The sequence below is a fragment of the Nerophis ophidion genome, unplaced genomic scaffold, assembly GCF_033978795.1.
Source record: "Nerophis ophidion isolate RoL-2023_Sa unplaced genomic scaffold, RoL_Noph_v1.0 HiC_scaffold_45, whole genome shotgun sequence".
Classification (NCBI taxonomy): Eukaryota; Metazoa; Chordata; class Actinopteri; order Syngnathiformes; family Syngnathidae; genus Nerophis; species Nerophis ophidion.
In genome coordinates this window covers 221,450-235,100 of record NW_026906967.1, presented here as the reverse complement: position 1 = coordinate 235,100, position 13,651 = coordinate 221,450, and the positions used below count along the sequence as shown (strand labels likewise).

Genomic DNA, 13,651 nt, shown 5'->3' with positions numbered 1-13,651 from the left:
AATGTTGCCTTCACAGATGTGTAAGTTACCCATGCCTTGGGTACTAATACACCCCCATACCATCACACATGCTGGCTTTTCAACTTTATACCTATAACAATCTGGATGTATTATTTCCTCTTTGGTCCGGATGACACAAGTACCACAGTTTCTAAAAACAATATGAAATGTGGTCTCGTCACACCACAGAACACTTTTCCACTTTACATCAGTCCATCTATGATGAGCTCGGGCCCAGCGAAGCTGCCGGCATTTCTGGGTGTTGTTGATAAATGGCTTTGGCTTTGCATAGTAGAATTTTAACTTTCACTTACAGATCTAGCGACTAACTGTTGTTACTGACAGTGGATTTGTGAAGTGTTCCTGAGCCCACATGGTGATATCTTTTACACATTGATGTCGCTTTTTAATGCAGTACCGCCTGAGGGATTTAATGTCCTCGCTTATGTGCAGTGATTTTTCAAGATTCTCTGAACCTTTTGATGATATTACAGACCGCAGATTTTGAAATCCCTAAATTCCTTGCAATAGTTCTTTGAGAAATGTTGTCCCTAAACTGTTCGACAATTTGCTTACACATTTTGTCACAAAATGGTGACCCTCGCTCCATCCTTGTTTGTGAATGAGGGAACATTTCATGGAAGCTGCTTTTATAGCCAATCATGGCACCCACCTGTTCCCAATTAGCCTGTTCACCTGTGGGATGTTCCAATTATGTGTTTGATGAGCATTCCTCAACTTTATCAGTCTTTTTTGCCACCTGTGCCAGCTCCTTTGAAATTAGTTGCAGGCATCAAATTCCAATTGAACTTATATTTGTAAACAATAAAAACGTTTTCCATTTCGAATGTTAAATATCTTGGCTTTGCAGTCTATTCAATTGAATATAAGTCGAAAAGGATTTGCAAATCATTGTATTCTTTTTTTATTTACGGTTCACACAACGTGCAAACTTCACTAGTTTTGGGTTTTGTAGAATGTATAAGCATTGAAATATGTCAGGAAAAAAGCAAACACATATTCATCAGTTGTATATATAGATTAAGTATAGAAACATTTGAAGATTGGATAAAGGCAAATTACATGGACAATGGTCAAAAAATAATGTTCTTATGTGGTGACTTTAATATTGACTTATTGAACCCTAACTAACAAAAGTCCATTGATGACTTCATTGATACAATGTACAGCATCAGTTTATATCCTAAAATCACAAAGCCAAGCAGCATCACAGGACACTGTGCCACGCTTATTGATCATATCTTTACCAATGATTTTGATAACAACATTACAAGTGGTCTACTTATAACCAACATTAGTCATCATCTGCCATTTTTCGCAATATATGATGGAAACTCCAAGAAGAAGAACATGGAAGACATTAATACATTTTGAAAAATTTGCACAGAGAAGAGGATGATTGTTTTCAAAAATGAGCTAGAAAAGCTAAATTAGGACAATGTGTCCAATGAAAATGATGTTGATGAAGCATATGAACATTTCTTAAACACGTTGATTTTTTTTAATGACAAACATTGTCCATGGAAACAACTCAGTAGAAAGCAGAGAAAGAATAATCAACCATGGACGACAAAAATATTTAAAAAGCTTCTAATAAGAATACATTATATCGAAAATGTATAACACAAGCAAGTACAAAAGGTATAAAAACAAGCTAACTAGCATACTACAAACATGTAGAAAATAATATTACAGTCAATTATTAGACTGACACAAAAACAATATGAGAGCAACATGGGGGCATCCTCAATAGCTTTATTAAAAATGGTACTAAGAGGGATTGGCCCCAATTCTTCAAAGACACACTGATAGAATACAATACAATGAATAATAAAAAAACAGGAGTTGAACATGATCAGTAAAAAGTCTGATTAAAAAGGTGTGTCCTTAGCCCTTTTAAAAAATACATCAATGGTTTCTGCAGTCCTGAGGCTCTCTGGCAGGCTGTTCCACAGGTGGGGGCCATAAGAGAATATAACACCCACTCTCTGTCAAATAGTCAAAAACAGATCAATCAAAATGGTTTATGACCTCTAAGCCACGCCCCCGGAATTTAATGTGATCAATAGGTCACTGACAGTATGATTTGACTGATCAATCCATTAAAGATGACCATGTATTTTACAGTCTGATACTAGCAGTCTGATTTGTCAGATGTCAGTTGTTTTGAAAATCTATGAAGGACTTGTCTGTCATCTCTGTACATCTAATATATTTCATTTAACAGTATTGTGTATGTCAACTATACACTCTATAAAACTTTTAAAAAATGGAGAGGCTACTATGTTAGACATGTTAATGTGTGTGTGTGTGTGTGTGTGTGTGTGTGTGTGTGTGTGTGTGTGTGTGTGTGTGTGTGTGTGTGCCCACCTAGGAAGGATAGAAAAATGTCTTGTGCTACCATGAGGGTTTGTGTGGGCTCAGTTTGTTCCTTGCGTGCAACTTCAGAGTTGAAACAAAAACATTAGGAAAAGTTCTGTTTATTTTTCATAAAAGTTATTATAATGTGTCTTGCAGACGTCTGTGAAGAACATCTTCTCTCTGAGCAACAGGAGTGGAGCTCCAGGATGGTGAAGGAGGAGCCTCAGCCCTCTTACTTGAAAGAGGAAGACAAGGACCCACTCTTCCTCCATTTTAAAGAGGAAGAGGAGGTACCAGAGACCCCACACTTTATAAAGAAAGTGAATGATCCACTGACCCCCAACATTAAACTGAACAAGGAGGAACCACTGACCTACCACTTTAAAAAGGAAGAAGAGGCGCCACAGACCTCCCACATTAAAGAAGAAGAGGAGGAACACAGCCTTAGTCAGGAGGGAGAGCATATTGCAGGACTGATGTTCCCAGTGACTGGTGTCCCTGTGAAGAGTGAAGATGATGAGGTGAAAGGTGAAAGTGAGGAGAGGGGAGGCGGGGAGCCTCCAAGCAGCAGCTCAACACAACACATGACAACAGAAGCTGATGGAGACCACTGTGGAGGATCACAAGCAGACAAGCTCTTAGCTCCACTATCAGATAGTGAGGACACAACGTCACACTCTCCTGACACTGATGATGAAGACTCTAAAGATGATAAGACATGTCACACTGACAACACTCACTTCACATCTTCTCACTCTCACAAAACATTTAAATACCATAGTTATCTGAAAAGACACATGAGAACACACACTGGAGAAAAACCTTTTATCTGTTCAGTCTGTGGTAAACGTTTTGTTCGAAGTCACAATGTGAAAGTGCACATGAGAACACACACTGGAGAAAAACCTTTTATCTGTTCAGTCTGTGGTAAACGTTTTGTTCGAAGTCCTAATGTGAAAGTACACATGAGAACACACACTGGTGAAAAACCCTTTTCCTGTTCTACCTGTGGTAAAGGTTTTATACAAAGTCAATATTTGAAAGTGCACATGAGAACGCACACTGGAGAAAAACCTTTTCCCTGTTCAACCTGTGGTAAAGGTTTTACACAAAATCAATATTTGAAAGTACACATGAGAACACACACTGGCGAAAAACCTTTTTCCTGTTCAATCTGTGGTAAAGGTTTTACACAAAGTCAACATTTGAAAAGACACATGAGAACACACACTGGCAAAAAAACGTTTTCTTGTTCAATCTGTGGTAAAGGTTTTATACAAAGTCAATATTTGAAAGTGCACATGAGAACGCACACTGGAGAAAAACCTTTTCCCTGTTCAACCTGTGGTAAAGGTTTTACACAAAATCAATATTTGAAAGTACACATGAGAACACACACTGGCGAAAACCCTTTTTCCTGTTCAATCTGTGGTAAAGGTTTTACACAAAGTCAACATTTGAAAAGACACATGAGAACACACACTGGCAAAAAAACGTTTTCTTGTTCAATCTGTGGTAAAGGTTTTATACAAAGTCAATATTTGAAAGTGCACATGAGAACGCACACTGGAGAAAAACCTTTTCCCTGTTCAACCTGTGGTAAAGGTTTTACACAAAATCAATATTTGAAAGTACACATGAGAACACACTGGCGAAAAAACTTTTTCCTGTTCAATCTGTGGTAAAGGTTTTGTACAAAGTAACAGTTTGAAAGTACACACTAGAACACACACTGGTGAAAAATCACATTCTTGTTCAATCTGCAACAGCAGCTTTTGTGACCGATCAACCCTTGTAGCACACATGAGAAGACACCCAGGAGAGAAAGTGCTGAGTTGCGGTGTGTGTGGTGAAAGATTGTCTTCTAAGTACCAGTGTAAGAAACACAAGTGTGCTGGTGAGAACAGCAGCAGCAAATGAAACTGCAGGATTTGAAATAAACTGTCCAGACTTTCATTTTGACTTTCTAACAACTTTTTGATTCATTTGTTGGGTCTCTATAATCTATTTTATTCATTACCGTTATTACTCTGTATTATAATGATTGTGTTGTGATTGTTTTGTATGTATGTCCCCAGACCTTTATGCAATATACAAGTGAGAGAAAATAGCAGATTTTTTTTTTGTTTTTGTGAAAGGATTTTGTTTTTACAAACTTACATTTGTGGATACATCAAATAAATCCAGTATTGTGTTCTAAACATTTTTTATGTATTTTTTTCTTTTTTCAACATCCCCAAAACAACATCAATATCAGTCAAAGTTTGGAGTGTCAGACAAAAGCCAATATTGTACATCATCCCACAGAGATTTACTTTGCATACATTCATAAAATAAACTGTTTATTGTGTTTCACAGTCACAGAACCAACAAGTGCTGTCTTCAATTGCAAAATAACATCCATAATATAATTTTAAGTGGTCAATTCCATCCTTTTTTTTAATTTAGATTAACTCTTTTATCTCAGAAAGAATGGATACTTTTAAGTATTTTTTTGTTTCAGAGAAAATAATAATAAGAAGAAATAGAAAACAATTAAAAAAGATGCAGTAACTAGAATATTTTAAATAAAAGCCTATTTAAATGTTGTAATATTTCTTATTTGCAGGTCATACTTAATTAAATCTTGAAATATTAAAATATTTTTATCAGTCAATAAGTGCATCAGTGACCAAATGCCTTTTTCAAACCATTGCTGTACAAAGATGGATTTGTTTCTCATTTGAATATAAGAACAATTCCATAGTGGAGTATTGTGTGTGATGAAGTTGTGTTTGTAAATTAGTTTCCAGTACAACAACACTTGCTGGTAGGGATGGGTACTGTTCACTTCTAATTCCATGTTTTATGTGTTATATATGTCAATATATTGTGTGTTTGTATTTTGCCAACATGGTAGAATCACATGATAGGCAGGTTGTATCATGTTTTTCTGTCACCTTGAGGAAATGGCATAAAGAGGAAGATGACAATATAATGTCACTTGGACAATGATGTACAGAACAGAGGAGATGTATTTCATTTTAATTTTTGGTTTCAGGCAATTATTTTGTATTATTATTTTTTCACAAAACCTCTCCATTATCCAGCTATGGATTTCTGGTAGCTGCTTAAAAGGAGATGGAAGGGGACAGTGAGCTGATGTATGAGGAAGGTATGGACATGGATAGGACTAGAGGGGAGAGAAGGTCATGAAGGTAAGTCGAGTGCTAAAAGAGTAGAAAAGAGTAAAAAGATTATAGTGGTGTCAGGTTCAAACACTGATGCGTCTATTAAACAGACGAGAAGGAAGAAATCATGCACAGACAGAGTTACATTTTGCTCAATTGAGGAGAGATGTGTTTTGGGCTGTACTCTAGTTACAGATCCAAACTACGTTCTAAAAGTCCAGCCCACGTGCTGCCTCTATTTATTTGGGAGGTCCCTGGTTACATCACTGAGGCTGTCGCTGAGGGGAGGGGGTCATCTTCACAGCTCCAGCTAGACACAATATATAATTATACATAAATGCAAATGTGCTGACAGTCGTGATATCACCTTGTCTCTGTTCTGTCTACGTCACGGTACTCGATGTTCGGTCTTGGCAGTCAGCAGGCCGGTTCTGGAAACAAACACTGATAAGAGACTTGCTTGCAATCTTGTGGATTGCCAGCTTTGCACAGACAAAGAAAAAATAATTTCAGCACACTTGATAATAACCATAGCAACAGCCTTTAAGCATAAGAGTTGTGTGATAATATACCGTAGTTCCTTGAATAGGCGCCGGGGCGCTAATTAATTTAAAACCTCTTCTCACTCCTGCGCTTAATCAAGGCATGCGGTAAAAGTAAGCAGGAGCTAATAATTTTAAAACCTCTTCTCACCCGTGCGCTTACCAGTGGCATGCAGTAAAAATCTGACTGTGATTAAAACATAAATAAATAAACATTTATTCTGTGGCCGCGGCCCGGTGGTTGGGGACCACTGCTCTACAAGGTTTCTCATTGTCATCCCATTGGGTTGAGCTTTTTCTTGCCCTGATGTGGGATCTTAGCCCAGGATGTCGTTGTGGCTTGTGCAGCCCTTTGAGACACTTGTGATTTAGGGCTATAGAAGTCAACTTTGATTGATTAATTGCTTGATAATAATTTGACTCAAAAATCAGAATTAGTATTGTTTGATCCTAACCTTCGATAGCTCAGTTGGTAGAGCGGAGGACTGTAGTTGCTCATGCTGAAATCCTTAGGTCGCTGGTTCAAATCTGGCTCGAAGGATCACCCGTTACGCTTTTTTTTTTTTTAATTAAATCAAGATAAACAACACAAGATACACTTACAATTAGTGCACCAACCCAAAACGTCCCTCCCTCATTCTCACTCATTCATACATTACATTTCTGTGTGACGTCGTTCAAATAAGAATCCGAATAATGTCTTACATCCTGAGGATGTAAACTGTGTGTTGTTTTGGCGTAAGATATTTACGAAACACAACATGTCCTACAGTAAGATGTTTCTTTCTGTAGGGATAGTGATGCAATGGATTATGTGTCTCACTACGGACTAGAAGATTCTAGGTTCAACTCCTGGCCAGCATGCTGTTGTTTGTTAACTCAACTGAAACAATATTCTGTGTGATTTTTGGGGGGAAGTTATTTTGCTTTGGCTTTTCTAAATCTACAAACTGAAAAATGTGTTTTTTTTCTCTTTATTATTGTGAATGTATAACTGGTAGTTGTATCTGTTCTTATACTCGGGGCATTCAATCAGAATAAAGTGGGTGAGGAAAAAGGTGAGCACAACAATATAAATGTGACTATTTTACATCTTAGCAGTTGTTCTTTACACCACAATGGAGTAAAACCTAAATATTTCCCCAGAACATCAAGTATTAGCACACTGATTGAGATTCTCTTCCATGATGTCGTTCAAACAGAATGTGGCTTGAGCAGATGGTTTAACATTAGACATCAGGAGAGCAAACACATTATCAATCAAGATGAGTAGGAACAGCCGTGGTTAGTACTCTGTGTTGTGGTCACAGCAACCCTGGTTCAATTCCGGGTCATGACGCTTAAACTGCTTTTCTTTTCAGCATTTTTCATCTATACTTGAAGACTTATTTATTAGCCTGCTAAGAACTTTTGAAAATTTCTGAAAAATCTGCCAAATGTTTGCAATAATCATAACATTCTCGGTAGTAAAACATTCTTCAGAAGCATTTTGGTACATTTTTTAGAGACCCTGAAATGCTCAGTCATGGAGCGTAAGACATTCTTTTTGAGCTTCTGGGATTCAAGTACCTGTTCTGCTGACCGATACTAGACTTTGAGACCCCTTGGAAAGACCTCCTTCCACCCCTCAAAAGTCACCAATAGGGCAGACCTTGGTTACATTTGAATGTGTAAACCCATGAAGGTGTTTCGTAGCTGAAATAGCTCAGTTGGGAGAGCGTCAGACTGAAGATCCAATGCTCCGTGGATCGATCCTGGGTTTCAGCATAAATATACATGCTTCTAAAATGGTACTTATTACTAATAATCCTTCTGTGGCTCTTACAATACTGAAATGGTCTCCCTGGCCTGCCAGCCTTGCTGGTGGAATCCTAGTATCAGTTGTTACAAACATTTCCTCCATTTTTAATTTGGACAACCGTTACGCTGTTTAACGGTCTTTAACTGAGCCTTACATCGGGCTGTTTCAAACACAAATTTGTTGCCTTAGGGGTTTGTCTTGGACTGTATAACTTGAAACTGAGAGTAATAAAGCTGAGCTCAGTGTGAGGTGAAGGTGCATCTAACACACCTACAGCAAAATATTAACCACAACTTTTTCATACAGATACACTGTCTAACTGTTTGTGTTTTAGGTATTGTGGTTAAACCTTCAGATGATCACACTAACGCTCTCCCACCTGAACTAAAGTGGATGTGAGGGATGTTTTTGAATTTCAGTGTTTCAAATTGAATAGAGGAAAAACAATCATTGTTGAAAACTATTTAGATTAAAAATAGATTCGAAGGACTGCTGCAGGGGGGCAAAGGGACATTTTTTGAGAAATGTATGGAGGTCAGCATCAGCCACTTAAACAGGGACTTGAACCCTGGACCCTCAGATTAAAAGTCTGATGCTCTGCCGACTGAGCTACCCAGGACCTTTGATGTGCTGATATGTCCAACATCTGAGAGAACATCCATATTGGCAATCTCAGGTGAAGGTGAATTAGTCAGCATGTTCAGTGACAAGCTGGGAACTGTCAAAGTTCAAGCTCCCCAAGTGCTTGAACCCAAAGCTCATTTTTGACAGATAGGCCAGTTTTACATCATCATCAAAAAAGAAGGTTTTGACCAAAAAAGACGCTCCTCTCCCAAAGTTGCAAACTCTGAGCTGCATTTAACTTGGATGCTCCCCAAAATATTGCCAGAAGCATTTTGTTTTATTTTTTAGTGGAGGTTAGCTGCAACAGGTAGAGCTGGTGAAGGCCCAGGCTGCAACAAATAGAAGGTCACTAGATTTTAAAGTCCAACATAAGCAGTCAGTAAAACCCTGTTTTGGTAGTAAGCCTCATGTAAACTGTGTGTTCCTTTGGCCTAAGATGTTTATGATATACAACCTGTACTACAGTAAAACCTTTCTTCACATAGGGCTAGTGGTGCAATGGATAATGCGTCTGACTACAGATTAGAAGATTCTAGGTTCAACTCCTGGGTAGCTCTTTGGTTTTTGTTAATTGAACTGAAACAAAATTTAGTGCTGTTTCTTTGAGAGTGTTTTTTTGCATTTAAAATAAATATCTACTAACTGGAACATGCATAATTTGTCTTTTTTATTGTGAATAGATAACTGGAAGATGTATCTGTTGGTATACTTGGGACATTCAATCAGAATAAAGTGGGTGAGGAAAAAGGTGAAACAAAACAAATCTTGCCTGAGCACGGCTTCCTCTTGTTAGAGTAAAACATGTTGGGGCTTGGTCACTAGCATTCAAACTAGATGTGACTATTCTGTCTATGAACATGAACAGGGAAGCAAACACATTCTCAGTCTGGATGGTTTGTTACAGCCGTGATGGTATAGTGGTTAGTACTCTGTGTTGTGGCTGGTTTGACTCCGGGTCATGGCACCATACCCTTCCTGTTTTTTTTGGATGTGTGGAGAGACGGAGCAGAGGAGCCAACAGCAGGGTCGGACAAATGCCGGTCCTACCCGCAATGGCGGCCAGGAGGCGGGGTGTGCGGCGGAGAGAGGAGGCGGGACGCACTCAGAGCGACGCCCCCAGCCAGCCAAGTCAGGTGCGTTCACCACAAACCTGCGCTCAATCTGCTCATCTATTGTTGCAGCACAAAAGAGGGGAAGGAGGAACGAGCGAGGAGGAGTAGGCGAGGACACCACGGCAAACAGAAAACGAGCACGACGATCAAGGACGAGAGAGTGAGATGACGACCCCCGCAACGGACGCAAACGCCGGATGCCGAAAGGCGTGCGGCGGCGGCAAGCAGGAAGAGCCCGCGCGCTGAAAAGTGACGCGATCGGATGGCCAGAAGAAGACTGGTTTATTGACATAATAAACAGTCAAACCTGCTATGATGCGTCTTGTGTCCAGTGTCACGGCAACCCACCAGGTGACGGTGGCAGGATCACTTTTGAAAAAAGAGGTATTGAACAAGATGTGAAACCAACCAGGTACTCTGGCGAAATTGAAAATATCTATTTGATGTCATTACAGTATTGTCCTTGATGCATCATTTAATATGACTGATGTGTGCTTTGTGCTGTTACTTTATCACTTGGTAAAACTGCATTATAAGCTCATGGATCATATCAGTACAATGTTTAACTTCATTACTTAACCCATCCATCCATCTTCTTCGGCTTATCCGAGGTCAGGTCACGGGGGCAGCAGCCTAAGCAGGGAAGCCCAGACTTCCCTCTCCCCAGTCACTTTGTCCAGCTCATCCCGGGGGAACCCAAGGTGTTCCCAGGCCAGCCGGGAGACATAGTCTTCCCAACGTGTCCTGGTCTTCCCCGTGGCCTCCTACCGCTTGGACGTGCCCTAAATCCTGACCAGATGCCCGAACCACCTCATCTGGCTCCTCTCCATGTGGAGGAGCAGTGGCTTTACTTTGAGGTCCCCTCGGATGACAGAGCTTCTCACCCTATCTCTAAGGGAGAGACCCACCACCCAGGCGGAGGAAACTCATTTGTGCCGCTTGTACCCGTGATCTTGTCCTTTCGGTCATAACCCAAAGCTCATGACCATAGGTGAGGATGGGAATGTAGATCGACCGGTAAATTGAGAGCTTTGCCTCTCGGCTCAGCTCCTTCTTCACCACAACGGATCGATACAGCGTCCACATTACGATCCGCCTGTCGATCTCACCATCCACTCTTCCCTCACTCGTGAACAAGACTCCGAGGTACTTGAACTCCTCCACTTGGGGCAGGGTCTCCTCCCCAACGCGCAGATGGCACTCCACCCTTTTCCAGGCAAGAACCATGGACTCGAACTTGGAGGTGCTGATTCTCATCCCAGTCGCTTCACATTCGGCTGCGAACCGATCCAGTGAGAGCTGAAGATCCTGGCCAGATGAAGCCATCAGGACCACATCATCTGCAAAAAGCAGGAACCTAATCCTGCAGTCACCAAACCGGGTCCCCTCAACGCCTTGACTGCGCCTTGAAATTCTGTCCATAAAAGTTATGGACTTGAATCCTGGAAGTCAGAATGAAAGTCTGATGTTCTTATAACAGAGCACTTCAGGGTTTCTTCACAACACGTAAAAATAAATAAAAATGAAGCAAGATGCTTCTGGCAACAGTTTGCTTGCATATTTGACCCCGGTCTTGGAAATACTGGTAGATTTGATTGAAATGTGTTGCTTTCTTGACACAGAGCCAGTTCAAAGCAATGTTCTCAAATGTTTAGCAGGGTTAAGGTCCAGTCTCTGGAACGGACATTCCAGAAACCTGCCTGAAACCCTTTGAAAACAGTTTTTATGTGTGTTTAATATTGTTGTCTTGTTGGAAAAGCTGCTTGTGTACAAAGATCAGCCTTTTCACTCTTGATTGGAGGTGAGGCAAAGTCTCATCTGACCAGTAAACTTTTCTCCCAAAACTGCTTTGGGTTCGAGCACTTGGTGGGCTTGAGGTTTGACAGTTTCCACTCTGTCACTAAACATCCATCCATCCATTTTCTACTGTTTATCCCTTAAAACCGGACAATTCAAGGCATAAGCCGACTACAGCAGTGATGAACAAACAATATGAAAGTAGGTTTTGTGAAGACTCTTCTTCGGCATGGTAATGCCGGTGTAGTTTTCCCGTGGATGCGTCGAAGCAGAACACAGCAAAGGTAAGATATAAGGTATTTATTTAATAACAAAAGGCTATGAACAAAAACACTGGTGTAAAGAGAAAAGGTAAACAAAAGACGCTAGCGTGAAAGCTAGGATAAAACACAAGGAAAACTAAAACTTGGTACGAGGACACAAAAGAGTAAACAAAAACATTCAGCATGAAAGCTGGAATATAAAGTGGCTTAGCATGAGAGCTAGCGAGAAAATACATACGAAGGATGAGAGTCGTCACTGATGCGCGTGGGCAAATTAGGATCCGAGAATGAGTAAACAGAAAAGGTGAGCTTAAATAGGAGGGTGAAAATTAGTAGCAGGTGTGCGGGGCGAGACTAACAGGTGGACTGATGTGTAACCATAGTGATGGACAAAAACAGGAAATAAACGGGTGGGACTGAGAATGAAAAAACAAACATGTGAAGATCTGAGCAGCAGATCGCAACAGGTTTGAGGTTCTCGGTCACATGACTGAAGCTACTGACAATTGAAATGTTCTTAGTGAGCCAATGTCAAGTACTTTATTGACGGTCCCTTAAACTAAAGCACTTGTCAGCAGGGACTGACAGACGTGGCATGAGTTTTCAAACAGTCAGCCTGGCTGGATGTTGAATGTCTGTTGAATATCCAACTTGGAACTCATTTGACCTCTGGTTGGCATTTGGCCATCACTCCAGCAGCACTGAGAGCAGTCTGAGTCAAACTACGTTTAGGTAAATGTTGCAATTGTCAATGCCAACAAAGAAATGGACTAAAAAAAAAACGCTATAAAAGTTATGGTAGCTTGATGCTAATATACATTGGCTTAGCTATTGACATGCTACTGGTTAGCATTAGCAATTTCTCATGACGTTAACACCCACAAAATGAGGTAATAAAAACTATAACTAAGATGAATGTTAGAATCAAACAGCTGGTGCATAATAAATCCAATATTTACAGTATTAACACTTTTTTGGGTGCAACAAAAGACATTATGAATTTACACTACAGCCATCTAGCGTACTGGACTTGCAAATGTAAATAAAGCTACATGTAAATGATGATATGAAAACAAAAAAACAAAAAAAATGGTAACAAAAGGATCGCAGTTAGCAATAATAATCTTATTTTTAAACGTTGCAATACAAATTTATCACAAACAATCAATATTATTAACAGACACAAAAGTACCAAAAAGTCGTACTGTTGAGGCTTGGTATTGATTTGGAGGTAGTGGAATGTGTTCCGAATCGGTTGAAAAGTGAACAGTACCCATCCCTACCAGCAAGTGTTGTTGTACTGGAAACTAATTTACAAACACAACTTCATCACACACAATACTCCACTGTGGAATTGTTCTTATATTAAAATGAGAAACAAATCCATCTTTGAACAGCAATGGTTTGAAAAAGGCATTTGGTCACGGATGCACTTATTGAGTTTTAAAAGTATTTTATTATTTGAAGATTTCATTAAGTACAACCTGGAACAAAAAAAATACTCTTAACTTAAAAGTTTCCATTCTTTCTAAGGCAAAAGAGTTAATTTAAGGGAAAAAAAAAGATGGAATTGACCACTTAAAGTAATATTTTGAATGTTGTTTTGCAATTGAAGACAACACTTGTTCGATCTGTGATTGGAAAACAAAATAAGCAATTTATTTTAAGAATGTATGCAAAGTAAATCTCTGTGGGATGATGTACAATATTGGCTTTTGTCTGACACTCCAAACTTTGACTGATATTGATTTGGGGATGTTAAAAAAGACAAAAATAACATTAAAAAAAATGTTTAAAACACAATATATATAATACGTCCACAAATGTAAGTTTGTAAAAACAAAGCCATCCTTTCACACACAAAAAAAAAAAATCTGCCATTTTCTCTTACTTTTATACCGCATAAAGGTCTGGGGACATACATATAAAACAATCACAACACAATCATCATAATACAGAG

At 39.5% G+C, this 13,651-nt stretch overlaps 1 protein-coding gene and 2 non-coding genes across 3 annotated transcripts; 2 read left to right on the top strand and 1 right to left on the bottom strand.

Moving 5' to 3' along the window:
- The first annotated feature begins 2,554 nt into the window (after positions 1-2,554).
- LOC133546828 (gastrula zinc finger protein XlCGF28.1-like) lies at positions 2,555-4,186 on the top strand. Its single transcript, XM_061892660.1, has one exon. It carries the CDS (start codon positions 2,589-2,591, stop codon positions 4,065-4,067), a length of 1,479 nt encoding a protein of 492 aa, XP_061748644.1. The 5' UTR covers positions 2,555-2,588; the 3' UTR covers positions 4,068-4,186.
- Positions 4,187-6,548: 2,362 nt separating this feature from the next.
- Positions 6,549-6,635, top strand: trnay-gua (transfer RNA tyrosine (anticodon GUA)). The gene is given in 2 exon segments: positions 6,549-6,585; positions 6,600-6,635. It is a non-coding gene; the product is annotated as a tRNA-Tyr (tRNA).
- Positions 6,636-8,441: 1,806 nt separating this feature from the next.
- Positions 8,442-8,514, bottom strand: trnak-uuu (transfer RNA lysine (anticodon UUU)). Its single transcript has one exon. It is a non-coding gene; the product is annotated as a tRNA-Lys (tRNA).
- Between the last annotated feature and the right edge of the window lie 5,137 nt (positions 8,515-13,651).

Coding starts and splice junctions, on each gene's coding strand:
- LOC133546828 (XM_061892660.1), top strand. CDS start 2,589: ATGGTGAAGGAGGAGCCTCAGCCCTCTTACTTGAAAGAGGAAGACAAG.